Genomic DNA, 13,227 nt, shown 5'->3' on the forward strand with positions numbered 1-13,227 from the left:
CGTTACCTAATTTAAAAAAATCAAAATTCTATTTAAAATTAATATTTCTAAGCCGAATTCTCATTTAAATTATTTTTCTAGTCACAATTAAATTAAGCAAAAAATACATAAACTTTAAAGATGAACTAGATTCTGACCCGCCTTTGGGTAAATTTCCGTTTTACATATTTTTTAGAAATTTAATTTTCATATATGTGTTTTTCTTTTGTAATCATATTTATGTAAAATATTTTAAAAAAATTATTAGTAAGAAATTTTAATAATTGTATGAATTGTGATGTTGCGTATCTATACACTTATGCCATAGACGATTTAGATACAAGTAATATTTTCATACCTGATCTAGATCCACGGTTGAACCGATAAACCTGGTTATAAAATCCAAAGCGTTTTTGTTGATTTTTATGCTTAAATCTTTCTGTTTTCATTTTCCACATATTTATTTATTCATATTGATTAACACATAAATTTGAAGGAAAGTTTCTTACTCCTTAGTGATGAACATAAAGTCTAAGTCACACTCTTCTTAATTTGTATGGAGTCATTCGGATTTTCAGAGTAAGCTATATTCATGAATCTGTTTTGATATAGATTGATGCGGTTGATTATTTTGACTCATCAACCAAGTTCTGGGTTTATGTTTTTAGATTTCATTAGAAACCCTAATTTTTCACAATCATGAACTTGGAAATTACAGTGTGCTTTTTTTCTCCATTTTTGCTCCTTCGCTGAGTAACTTTTTACAGTGTTACGATGATAATTTATTAACCAGTAGATGAAACTTAACTGGGTTTTCATTAGAAACTCTGATTCTTGATAAACATGTGATGGAATTTATATTTGTGTAAAAGTTTTGTCAAAAAATCGAATTGGTTACGGCAGAAAAGATGTAATGGTTTGTATCGTAACCGTTTTCTTTAAAGAAAAATATAATGTGGTTAATGTTTAAATATAATTAGACATAGTTATATAAAATCAGTTTTCTAAAAAAAATTGGACCAAACATTTATCAATTGGGTATGTTTCTAATTTAATAGTGTTGATGACAACCAACTTTTCTCAAAATCATGTCTTATTACATAAGAAGGTATAATAATAGTAGTATATAATAACTGGATTATGTACAGTTTTATTTTTCTGTGAAAAAAACATGCGACTTCCATTTGGCGCAATCTCAGCTCATTAAAAATATATGGCTTGATTAATAATCATTCACGTGTTTAAAAAATAATTTTCATGTTTTGGATATTCTGTTAAGCCATTATTAACCGGTTTATATTGCATTTGAGATTTTTTAGACTTTGAATTTGAAGCTAGATGTGTCCGAAAAGTTATCAGATGAATAATTGGTTTGTGGCAAGTGGTAAACCAATCGTTCTTAGCACATTGCTTTTTATTTTAGATATTTTTTCATATATTAAAAACTGTGTAAATTTATGATGCGAGATTGTAATTAACCTAGTATTTACAGACTATACGATCATTTTCTTCGTAAATAGATGAAAATTATTAAGCAGGTAGTTTTCTAAGGAGTATGATTCAGGAATTATGTAACACGCGCCGGCCGACGAAGCAGCATAAAACAAGCGCCCATAGACACGTGCATGGGCCCGTAATGCTCTTTAGAAGCCTACTTCCTTCTCACCAGTCAAGCCCACTGCTTCCTCCTTTCTATGTTTACTCTTTTTCAATAGTACCTAAAATAAAATGAGATATTGGTGTGCATTACTCAAACTGATTGTATATATTTTTGTTTGATTGTTGAATAGGAAAATATTAGGTCAAAATGAACAGCGTCAAATATTTTAATTTTGAGAATATTTCTGATTAATAACAAAAATAAATTAGAATTAGTGATTAATTATCAAAACAAAACCCATGCACATATTTTTATATTGCGAATTAGATTCAAAAATGTATGCATCCCTCTTTCCATCGTAATCAAGAAAAATAGGATTTTTTTTGGAAATTAAGATATTTGAAATGTAGAGAAGGTTAACAGATGTTGGACAGTGGAAAGTAAAATGTTGGGATATTTAGAGAGTCAAAATGTTTCCTCCTCACATGAAAAAAAACACACAAAAACAAGAGGGAAAAATTAAACTATTGCATTTTCAATGGTTATCCTCATTCCTTAAAAATGATGTAAATTCAAAATGAATTGAAGTTTTATTTTAATGGTTCGCCTCATTTTCCCAAATATATTATTTATCAATATATATTATTAAATTTCAATAATGCTTTTTATTAAAAAACTTACAAAATTTATCCAATAATAATTTTATTTTAACTAAAACGCCATTATTTATATAAGTTTAGTTTTTAATAGAATATACAGTGATTTATATGAGTTTATAATTGTATTTATGAAAGTATTAACAATTTTGTTAAAGTATAAAACACATATATTTAATATTTTTAGATATAAAAAAATTAGGTAAGAAACTAAAAAGCAATTTGTAATTAAAACGTTTGATATCAAAATGAAATTGTAAATAGCATTCTCTTAAATTTGATGTGTTACTATTTATATTCTTATTTTCCCTTTAAAATAATATATCATTGAAATAAGTTTTCTCTTAATCTTTGATGTTTTCTCTTCAAAATGATGTATTATCGGAGATATTCTTATGGTTTATATATAGAAGCCAACAAAATTCGTACACTTACCACCTATACCTTCCCATTTTTTCTATATTTTAAAATGTTTTTCCCTCTAATCATAACACCAATTGCATGTGAAAGGAAAGTTAATCATTAATCTATCTTTGACTTTAAACACAAACAACAAAAGCAACATTTTGGTCATTTTGTACTATATTATTTTCAGTTTAAAATAATTGTATTTACTATTAAAATAACATACTTATATTTTTATAATAAGAGGAAGACTTCGAACCAAGCTTAAAATTAGGATATGACACTCGTGCAGCACATTTAATTAATTGCTGGAGTCTCTCATATATATGTATATAGATAGGCTTGAGACGGATCGGGTATCCGGGCAATTTTAAGGTATCCGGATCCGGATCCTTATCTGGCGGATCCATAATTTTACTATCCTTATCCGGATCCGGGTTCTCGGATATCCGGATGTCGGATATCCTTCTAAAAATTGTAATATCCGGATCCGGATTTGGATCCTTAAAATAAATAAAAAATAATATTAATATATATATATAAAAAAAATATTAACAAATAAATAAAAAATAATATTAATATATATATATATATAAAATATTAACAATATTTTTTTTTAAAAATATATATAATGTCTTTAATTATTTCTATGTATAATATTACAAAATTTACATAAAATTTATATATACTATTATAAAAATAAAAATATATTAAATAAAATTAATTTTTATATATAGACATTACTATTTTTGAAATATTTATTAATAAAACTTACGGATCCGGATATCCAGACTTAAAAATTAAGATATCTGGATCCGGATCCGGCTTTGACGGATCCAACATTTTACTATCCGGATCCGGATTCGGCCCCTCCAGATATCCAGATTTTCGGATCGGATCCGGATCGAATCTCGGATCGAATCCGGATCTCGGATAAAAGTCTCAGGCCTATATATAGATGCTTCATAAAAAACAAAATACCATATATTCAATTAAATGAAGACCGTGGCATGGAGTAGTGTCGAGGTCTTATTTATTTGACTACTAGTGGTTTGTCCGCGCAGTACGGCAGTAATTTGAATTTTCTTGATGTAGCATATCTTGATTAGTGGATGGTATTTTGAAAGTTTGAGTTATATGTTAGATGATGAAGCAATATCTGGATCCATGGTGTTGCTAATGGTTTTATGGTTTAAGTATTATAGGTAGATAGTAAGAAAGCTGTGAATTGTATAAACTAGTCTCGGCATTTGTAGTTTAATTTTAGAAAGTAAACTTAATTTTTTTGTGTATCACGTATTATTTGTCTTTATTAATGTTATTTATTTTTATATATAAAATAACGGTGTGGATGGAAAATATTTATTAATAAGGATAAATTATTAATTATTTTGTCTGGAAATGAAAAAATAAAGTAGAAAATACTACACAAATAAAATTGAAAATTAAAACATGATATTCCATGTTGTTAATCATATTGTGGGTGGAATCATAGATTACTTTTCCTGCATATTGGGTAGCTTTTGTTTGTACGAAGCCATTGATCAATGCATGTAAAATAAAAATTATGACCGAAAGTTAGAGAACAAAGTTTGTTTCTATAGTTGTAATTTCCGAAGCATATAGTGCATATATCGTTTTCTTCTTCTGTAGTTGGATGCCTATTTGTTTCCTCTAGATCTGTGATGATAAGATAGACGTCAAGTCTTGCAGTCACATTTTGGTTGTAGTCCCAGATGGGAAGAGTAACTTGGAGATCATTAGTTATGGTATTGTAGCCGTTTGGTAGTTTATTCATCACGTATCCAGTAGTCTCTTGAATAAGCAAGGTTGAGTCGGGGTGGTGAATGTGATGGTATGTTAGCATGAATTCCATGTACGAAGTTGTTGAGTCTTTTAAATTATCTTGATTGTCAATGATAGACGGTAGCTGAAAATCAATGATGGATTGTTGTGTATTGAGCATGTGGATGTAGACTTGTTGTGTTTGCCGTGGATTTGCTCATGTAGACTGTTTGGTGTGAGAACTGATAAAAGAGAAGTGGCTTGTTATTCATGGTGTAGTATTTTGTGCGAGGATAAGTTGTTATAGATATGTCTTATAGAAGTGATGTCAAAAAAAAAAAAAAAGATATGTCTTATAGAAGGTGGTGAGTCTAAGTTTTTTTTTCTTTAATTCTTCAACCGTTTAGTTCAAAGGTCCATTTATTCAAGGGAGTTAACATTTTGAGTCAATGGTTTGTGATAAGTTTGTTGTTTTGTCTACGTTGAGTTGTTACTTATTTCGAATACCATGTATAATAATGTGTAGTGTGTATTTGTATGAGAGCTGGATAATATTAGTTCTTTTGTATTTGCATTATTCTCATAATGAGGTTTTTCTAGTATAATAGAATGAGGGGATTTTTTTTAAAAGATTTGATAATGAAAATAGAAATACGAAATGTATAGGTTGTGTATTTTAAATATATAGATATAGGTTATACCAATGGGGCTTGCGTGTTGATAACGTAAACAAAATTATATTATTATATGAAGGATGATCGGTTTGAGTAACCATTTTTAAAGCTAAAATTTTTATGGATTCCATGCGTTAGTCATGGGCCAATAAATAAACAAAAATGTCCAATAAATTATCATAAAACCCAGCTTATCGGTAAGTTAGAAACACCAATTAGAGAAAAGAAGAAGAAGATCCGCGAATTGGAAGAAAAAAATAAGAGAAGTTGTCTTTCTGCTCAACACTTGTCGCAAAATGGAGATATGAAGGATGACGTGGCACATGGTGGAGTCTTTCTCTTCAACTTTATTAGTATAGATATATAATTAGCTATTAGTGTTATAGACTGGTTGGTAAATGCCTTTAAATTTTTTGATCAAAAATATATAAGTAAGATGGAATAAGATTCACCCATTTAGATATATTCCTAGGTCTCTTAGGACATCTCCAACGGCACACATTCCACTATATTATAGAGTAACTCTGTTATAGAGTGGACTATTGGAGAAAATCCAATTCTATAATAGAGTTACTCTATTTTAGAGTGAAATATAGAGAAAATTTTTGTGTACCATTAGAGATGGTCTTACATGTTGTTCAAAAAAAAAATGTCTCTTACATGTAATGTTGATCAGTTAGCAAACCGTGCGAGGATCACAAATCAGGATTATGTAATATCCTGGCACACTACTTGGCTATTGTAATATTCAGGCTTTCAATATTACAAAGTTGACAAAAAAAGATTGACCCATTGGACCACATATACATCCATATGTGTCATACACAGATTACATACCCTTCAGTCAATTCGATTATAACCACCGACCCTCGTAATTAACCATGTATTATTAACTATATGAAGAAAGGAGTTGTGTCGCAAAATTCATGTCATGTGTAAACGACTTGGCTTTCTGTTCGAGTGTTTTACTTGTGTAGAGTTTGTATGAAACGATTTACCAAATGCTCATCTTTTAATTAGTCGGACGTTTAATCAAATCTGGATATACACCAAATGCGAATTAATATAAAATATATTGTGTAGCGGCGTTCTATAAAATATTGTCGAAGCTGCATGCATGTAAAAAGATTGCTCACAATCAAATAAACACAAACATAAATCAACATCATCATTACATTAAATTATAGCTTCGGCATCATAATATACGACTTACTACGATGTTTAATTGAAGAAATAAATAGAGAAAATAGACGTTTATTCCATAATTATATCGTTGCTTCGGTTATTTTAGACAGACGCATATATATGTGGCCATGGATCTTCGATCTATAGACCATATAGAGAAGAAATACGACGAAGAAGTTGGACTCTTGCTTGGAGGAGCAAAATGTGATCAGCCGTGAGACGATAAAGTGTGTCACCGTCAAATTCATCAGAAAAACTCGTTTCTGGAGCAACCATCCGACGGAGACGGCTCATATGCTTCCTCGCGCTCACATTAACCATCACTCTCTTTCTTCTTCCAACGTGAAGCGCTCTACACCTCATCTTTTTGCACACGAACGGTCGTCTTCGTACGTATACGGTATCACAACAAAACTAGAGAGAGAGAGAGAGAGATATAGTTAGAGAAATGATCTGTGGATTAAAACAACATGAGACGATGTGCTTTTATAGATAAATTGGATGAAAAATAAATTTTCTTTTTTTTTCTCAACGAAAAAAGACATGACCAACTCTCTCACGCTTGATATACGATCAGTCCTCGTATGCACACGTGTGAGACATTAGTTATGGATTTATATTAGTAACGCGGATAATATAGAAACAAACGCACCATGATATACTCAGACAAAATTACCTAGGGCATTGGTTGATCATATCTGAATTTTAAAATATTTTCTCAAAAGAATATTCAAATATGCATGTGAATTAAGTTTTATTATATATGGACAATGGTGATGGTAGTAGCTACATGATGTTGTGTCTTGGAAACATGTGAATGCTGATTGTATAAATTGTTGTTGCTAGGCTGATCAAATAATACAAGGAATAATTAATGGGTAATTAATTGGTCATACATATACGACAAACAAGGCAACCGTATTGACCAAAACACATCCATAAGTGGATAGCAAATTCGGAAGACTATGAGTCGCTCCACGTTATAAGCTTTACCTCCACAGCCCAACCAACAAATAATTCTAATAGATTAATAAAATTCGTCTCACATTATTGATAATTATTATTTCAACGACAAACAATTGGATGGGTAGATTTCTCTTCAAATAGTATTGTTGTATGTATAGTAGAGACTGTAGTAGTCAGTAGTGACTAGCGGATAACGTTGTAAAAGATTGCAATTAAATGGATTTATTCCCATAACCAATCAAAACTTGACTTCTTTCTTCAGTGTCCGAAAGCTATTTATATTAATTATGATTATAAACGAAATTGAGAGGGACCATATAACATTGGAATGTGAACAGTTTTGCAACAAGTGGCTGCACTATTCTTCATGGATCATTCGCAATATGTTGTCGGCAATTTGAAGGGGGCTTAGAGCATCCGCATTAGCAGTTTTTGAAAGGTTCATGGGCTCGAGTTTTTAGATCCGAAGGGATTAAAGAAAAAGAAAAATGGGTTTATTTCGATGAACCGAGCCTTACGAGTGAACCCGTAGGAGGCGAGTTCAAGCCACGCGTCGATCACTGAGTGGCTGCTCCTTTCCGCGTTGACGACGACGAAAGTAGGGTTTCCGCGTAACTCGATTCACTTGTCTCCTCTCTGAAAAAGCTAGGGTTTGCCTTCTCCGAGGCGATATTTCGTGCGACTGCGAATTCCAGAGGTTTTCTCCATCAAATCGACGACGGACTCTCTTCTCCACGAGCTTAGGTCAGTATCGAGTAGAGTCATGGTCTCTTAGAGTCGATTTTGGGCTTGAAAGCGATTTGCGATATGTGTGATTTAAAATCGATTTGGGGTTTTTTTTGCTAGGGTTCTTAATCGATATGGGAGTTCGATTGAGGGTTCGTTTAATCATATTGTATCGTTATTATGTGCTAATAATTTCGATTTATGGTACATATGGATCCGACAGAAGAGAGAAGACATTCAAAGAGGCAAAACGATTACATCAACATGTTAGGGTTCGTGGCCGATTCAGAATACGGGATTCCTAGAAGGTGTCTTTGTGGTGGGAGAATCATTGATGAGGTTCGCAGGAAGGACGACTACGACACTCTTCCTGGGAAGCGGTTCTTCACCTGCAAAAACTACGAGGTAAGTCTGATTTTTCACGGTTTGATTATCGTTGATGGGTTCCATTATCGAGAAGTGTCTGATTTTTGTTTATGTTGTAACAAAGGCTGATGGGTTCCATTATCGTCAGCCTTGGGTGATAGGTGTGCAGGAGGAGATCGAAAGGTTGACTAAGCGGGTGGAGGAGGCTGAGAAGGTGATGATGGGGGTGTCGAATCTCAGTAAACAGATTGAGACACTGGAGGTTAGTGAACTTTCTTTGCTCTTTCATTGCTGTTACATTATAGTTATCTAGTTTTTTTTGCGTGACTATCACTTTTTCATTGATGTTTCCATCTCCAGGAACAGGTTAAAATCCTCTCTGGGCAGGTAGATTACCTCACCGTGCAGGTGGCTGACCTAGAGAAGGTCTACTTCGAATGAAATGCAAAGGTAAGACTCAACTAAACTGTATCAGTGATCATTGCTATATGTCTGTTCAAAAATGTTTATGTTTTAAAAAAAGTAGAGGTAGTTCAACTTTTTAATAAAAAGTTAACCGTTTTTGAAACTGAACTAGAACTAAAACTTAATGTAAGCTTAAGAGAACTAGAACTACAACTACAAGTAAAGTAAACTACAACGAGAACTAGAACTATAACTAGAACTTAAAAAAGCTATCATTAATTCTCTGTTGGTTGGTTGGTTGCTGTGATGAATGTTCGATTGTACTTAACTGTAGTTAATTTTTTCCACTGATTTGATGTGTATTGACTGCTCTATGTGAACTAGTTGTTGTGTAATGGCTTCTCTAATGAATGTTTGGTAGGTAGAGTTTGTTTAATTGTTCTCTCCTATCAAAGGAAAAACTAGTTTATAAACATAGCAAATCCACTTGTAAAAACACACAAACATAAAAACACCAAACCAAACCTAAACCAAAATGGAACCTTTCTCCCTTAACTCTCCCGGGTTTGTTAACCTATTAGCTTTGCAGAGCAGTCCACCAATAGACGTAGACTCTGCTGAGGCAGCTGGTAACTCTCCCGGGTTAGTTAAACCATTGGAAAGGAGAAAGTGGGGACCCAAAGAAGACCTTGTGCTCATCAATGCTTGGTTGAACACGAGCAAGGATCCCATAGTCAGTAATGAGCAGAAGGCAGGAGCGTTTTGGAAGAGAATAGAGGAGTATTTCAATTCAAGCCCTCAGCTCATTGGCTCCGTTCCTAGAGAGTGGAGTCAATGTAAGCAGAGGTGGGGAAGAGTGAATGAGCAGGTGTGCAAGTTTGTGGGAAGCCATGAAGCCGCTTTGAAGGAGCAAGCGAGTGGCCAAAATGAGAATGATGTCATGAAGGCTGCCCATGACATCTTCTTAAATGACTATCATGTCAAGTTCACCCTTGAACATTGCTGGAGGGAACTGAGGTTTGATCAGAAATGGAGATCACACCCTTTCTCGAGAGATGGTGAAAAGGAGAAAAGGAAGGAAGCAGGTCCGAAGGTGGTGCCTGACGAGGAAGAGGTTAGGCCTCCTGGTGTTAAGGCTAGCAAAGCAGCCAAACGCAAGAAGCACGGGAATGAAGCAGCTTTTGATCAAATACATAGCATGCTAGCTCTGAAAAATAACATTTCCAAACAAAAGATCCTTGATCGTCTCCTAGCCAAAAACGAAGACACACTTTCTGATCAAGAAGTGTCTCTTAAGAATAAACTCATCTCTGAAATGCTTTGATTTGGTCAGTGCCTTGAATTTGAGTGAATATTAGAGTCGTAGAATATGTTTAGGTTGATTGGCTTAGGTTGATTGGATGAACTTGTTTAATTTGGTTGAATTCTTGAGCTTTTGAATATGTTCTATTAGCTTGTTTAACTTGGTTGAATTCTTGAGCTTTTGAATATGTTCTATTAGCTTGTTTAGCTTTATTGAATCTGTTTTCTTTTCTTTTGCAGGTCACGGGTTCCAGGTCACGGGTTGCAGGTCACGGGTTGGAGGTCACGGTGTTGCAGGTCAAGCCTTGTTGTTCTTTATGTCTGTTTGTTTCACAGGTAGTTTAAGCCACGGGAAAGTGTAGCCTTTTGTTTCTTTCTACACTTATTTTGCATCACGGATGTACTATGTTTTGTAACTCACAACTTGATTCATGGATGTACTATGTTTTATAACTCTCTATATATAAACTATGTCTCTCTATCTTTATAAAATGTGCAACTTGATTCAAAGTCTTTCACCTCTCTTTCTTTAAAAAATGTGTATGTTTCTTTCTCACAGCTGTGTATGTTTCTTTCTTTAAAAACTTTGTTTCTTTCAATTCAAGAGTAGTTCACAAAGTTGTTGAAAGAGAACAAGAAACTCCAAGCTCACAAATTCAAGAGTAGTTCACATATGTCATGCACAAAGTAACTCACAGCTCACAAACGAGTTGACCAAACAAGAAACTCCAAGCTCAGAAAGTAGTTCTCACGGGTCGGGACAAGCAGTGAAGGGAGTTGGAACTCAGCTCTCATCTTCACATACCGAAAAAATATCAAATTCACTAGAAAGTAATTAAAACATGTTGCTTAGTAATAGCTTGGGAAGAAAGTAATTGAATGGATGTTCATATTTTGTTTCTTTCAAATGTGCATGACATATTATGTTATATTAATAAGATAATAATGCTGTTCTATAATATATTTGAAAGAAAAAATATGGATTATGAAAAAAAAAATTGTGGATTATGAAAAAAAAATTATGGATTATGAAAAAAAATTTATATTAAAATGCAACTATATGTTTAAAAGATATAAAGGGAACATATCTAGCCATAATCAAGAAAAAAATATTTTATAATGAAAATATAGAAGAAATAATGAAAATAATAATAGGATTAAATATGAGTTACAAACCCCCTTTTGCCTTTTGTAGGAAGGAAAAGAGAAATAAATTGCTTCAACAATGTCTTCCTCATCAAGTGATGAAGTAGATGAAGCTTTAGTAGAAATAGTCGACCAAGTAGTTGATAATTTCATCGACTCAATGGTTGATGTTCAAGCCAACAAGCCGAAGAGACGAGCTTATATCGAAAGAGATCGGGAACGAGGACACAATCAACTATGGAACGACTATTTCAAGGAAAATCCTACATACCAACCGGAAATGTTTAGGCGGCGTTTTCGAATGAACAAGCCATTGTTCATTCGCATTGTCGATCGCCTAAGTAGTGAAGGTCCATACTTTCAGCAAAGAAGAAATGCACACGGAAGGTACGGGCTATCTGCACTTCAAAAGTGTACGGCAGCTATACGTATGCTGGCATATGGTCAATCGGGAGATACATATGATGAATATCTCCGACTTGGTGAAAGTACATCACGTTTATGTTTGGAAAATTTCACTAATGGGATAATACAATTGTTTGGAGATGAGTATCTAAGAAGACCTACACCGGATGATCTTCAACGATTACTCGATGTTGGAGAGGTACGCGGGTTTCCTGGGATGATAGGCAGCATCGATTGTATGCATTGAGAGTGGAAAAACTGCCCAACGGCTTGGAAAGGCCAGTACACACGTGGTTCAGGAAAGCCGACAATTATCTTAGAAGCTGTGGCATCACAGGATCTTTGGATATGGCACGCATTTTTCGGATTACCAGGTACCCTCAACGATATCAATGTTCTTGATCGGTCACCAGTTTTTGATGACATTTTACAAGGTCGAACACGTAAAGTTAAGTTCAAGGTCAATAACCACACTTATCGTATGGCCTACTACCTTACTGACGGAATTTATCCGAATTGGTCAACATTTATCCAATCCATCCCACTTCCTCAAGGTCCTAAAGCAGAGCTATTTGCTGAATGTCAAGAATCCACCAGAAAAGATGTCGAACGGGTTTTTGGAGTATTGCAATCGAGGTTTGCAATAGTTAAGAACCCAGCTCTACTATGGGACAAGGAAAAGATAGGAAGGATTATGAGAACTTGTGTCATATCGCACAATATGATAGTAGAGAACGAACGAGACGGATACACTCAAATTGATACATCTGAGTTCGAGTCAGGAGAGTCAAGCAGAAGTTCTGAGGTGCAAAGGACAACAAGTTTTAATATCGGTAATATGCTAGGCATTCGCAATGAAGTTCGGGATTCAGAGAAACATGATCGTTTGAAAGCTGATTTAGTTGAAAATGTATGGCAAAAGTTTGGTAATGTAGATGAATAATCTTTGTATGTTCATGAATTCTCAATGTATTGAATAAATTTTTTTTTTAAAAAAATTATTTCTATAATGAATTCTCAATGTATTGAATAAAAACTTTTAAAAAATATTTTATTTTTATTCATGAATTCTCAATGTATTCAAAACTTAAAAAAATATATATTTTTTTTTTATTTTATTTCTAAGAACTCCTTCTTCAGGTTCACCAATGGAGGAACACAATAGATAGAGGTTCATCATTATTCATGGCTCTACCATAAAATTATTAAAAAATTCTTATGAACCCAAGAGGGGGTTCACTAATGTAGATGCTCTAAATCACATTTATTAAGAAATAAAAGAGCTATGCTTTAAGTCCAGTATCGATCTTATCATATTACAACTAAGTATGCCGGGCCTTTATGTAGACATCTAAGCCATTGTTTAATCATGCGTAGTGGAGCAATGGTTTTAGATATATGGATACATGTGTATATATATTGTTATAACCTAAGTTTTGTTCTATTGTGCGCAAATACGTGGACCATTTGGTCATTAAGGGTTGAGTTTGTATCAGTACTGGTTTGTATGTTTAATATGTGTGGTATAATTTGCAGATAATTCGTCCGCTCTAGGATCTACTCAACTAAACTTAGTCAGATGCTTCCACAAAACCTTAAATATAATCTAAAGTAAATGCCACTGTAG

The 13,227-nt window shown here is 33.4% G+C and overlaps 2 protein-coding genes across 2 annotated transcripts; one reads left to right on the plus strand and one right to left on the minus strand.

Annotated features, from left to right (window-relative positions):
• Positions 1-6,217: 6,217 nt before the first annotated feature.
• Positions 6,218-6,753, minus strand: LOC106394510. Its single transcript, XM_013835070.3, has one exon. The coding sequence runs from the start codon at positions 6,645-6,647 to the stop codon at positions 6,426-6,428; it is 222 nt and encodes a 73-aa protein (XP_013690524.1). The 5' UTR covers positions 6,648-6,753; the 3' UTR covers positions 6,218-6,425.
• Positions 6,754-9,282: 2,529 nt separating this feature from the next.
• On the plus strand, positions 9,283-10,071 carry LOC106392612 (glutathione S-transferase T3-like). The gene has a single exon (XM_048768062.1). The coding sequence runs from the start codon at positions 9,283-9,285 to the stop codon at positions 10,069-10,071; it is 789 nt and encodes a 262-aa protein (XP_048624019.1).
• Positions 10,072-13,227: the final 3,156 nt, after the last annotated feature.

Source organism: Brassica napus, chromosome C9, assembly GCF_020379485.1.
Source record: "Brassica napus cultivar Da-Ae chromosome C9, Da-Ae, whole genome shotgun sequence".
Taxonomy (NCBI): Eukaryota; Viridiplantae; Streptophyta; class Magnoliopsida; order Brassicales; family Brassicaceae; genus Brassica; species Brassica napus.

Excerpts from the sequence above, each read along its gene's own strand:
- LOC106394510 (XM_013835070.3), bottom strand. The coding sequence starts at position 6,647 with ATGAGGTGTAGAGCGCTTCACGTTGGAAGAAGAAAGAGAGTGATGGTT.
- LOC106392612 (XM_048768062.1), top strand. The coding sequence starts at position 9,283 with ATGGAACCTTTCTCCCTTAACTCTCCCGGGTTTGTTAACCTATTAGCT.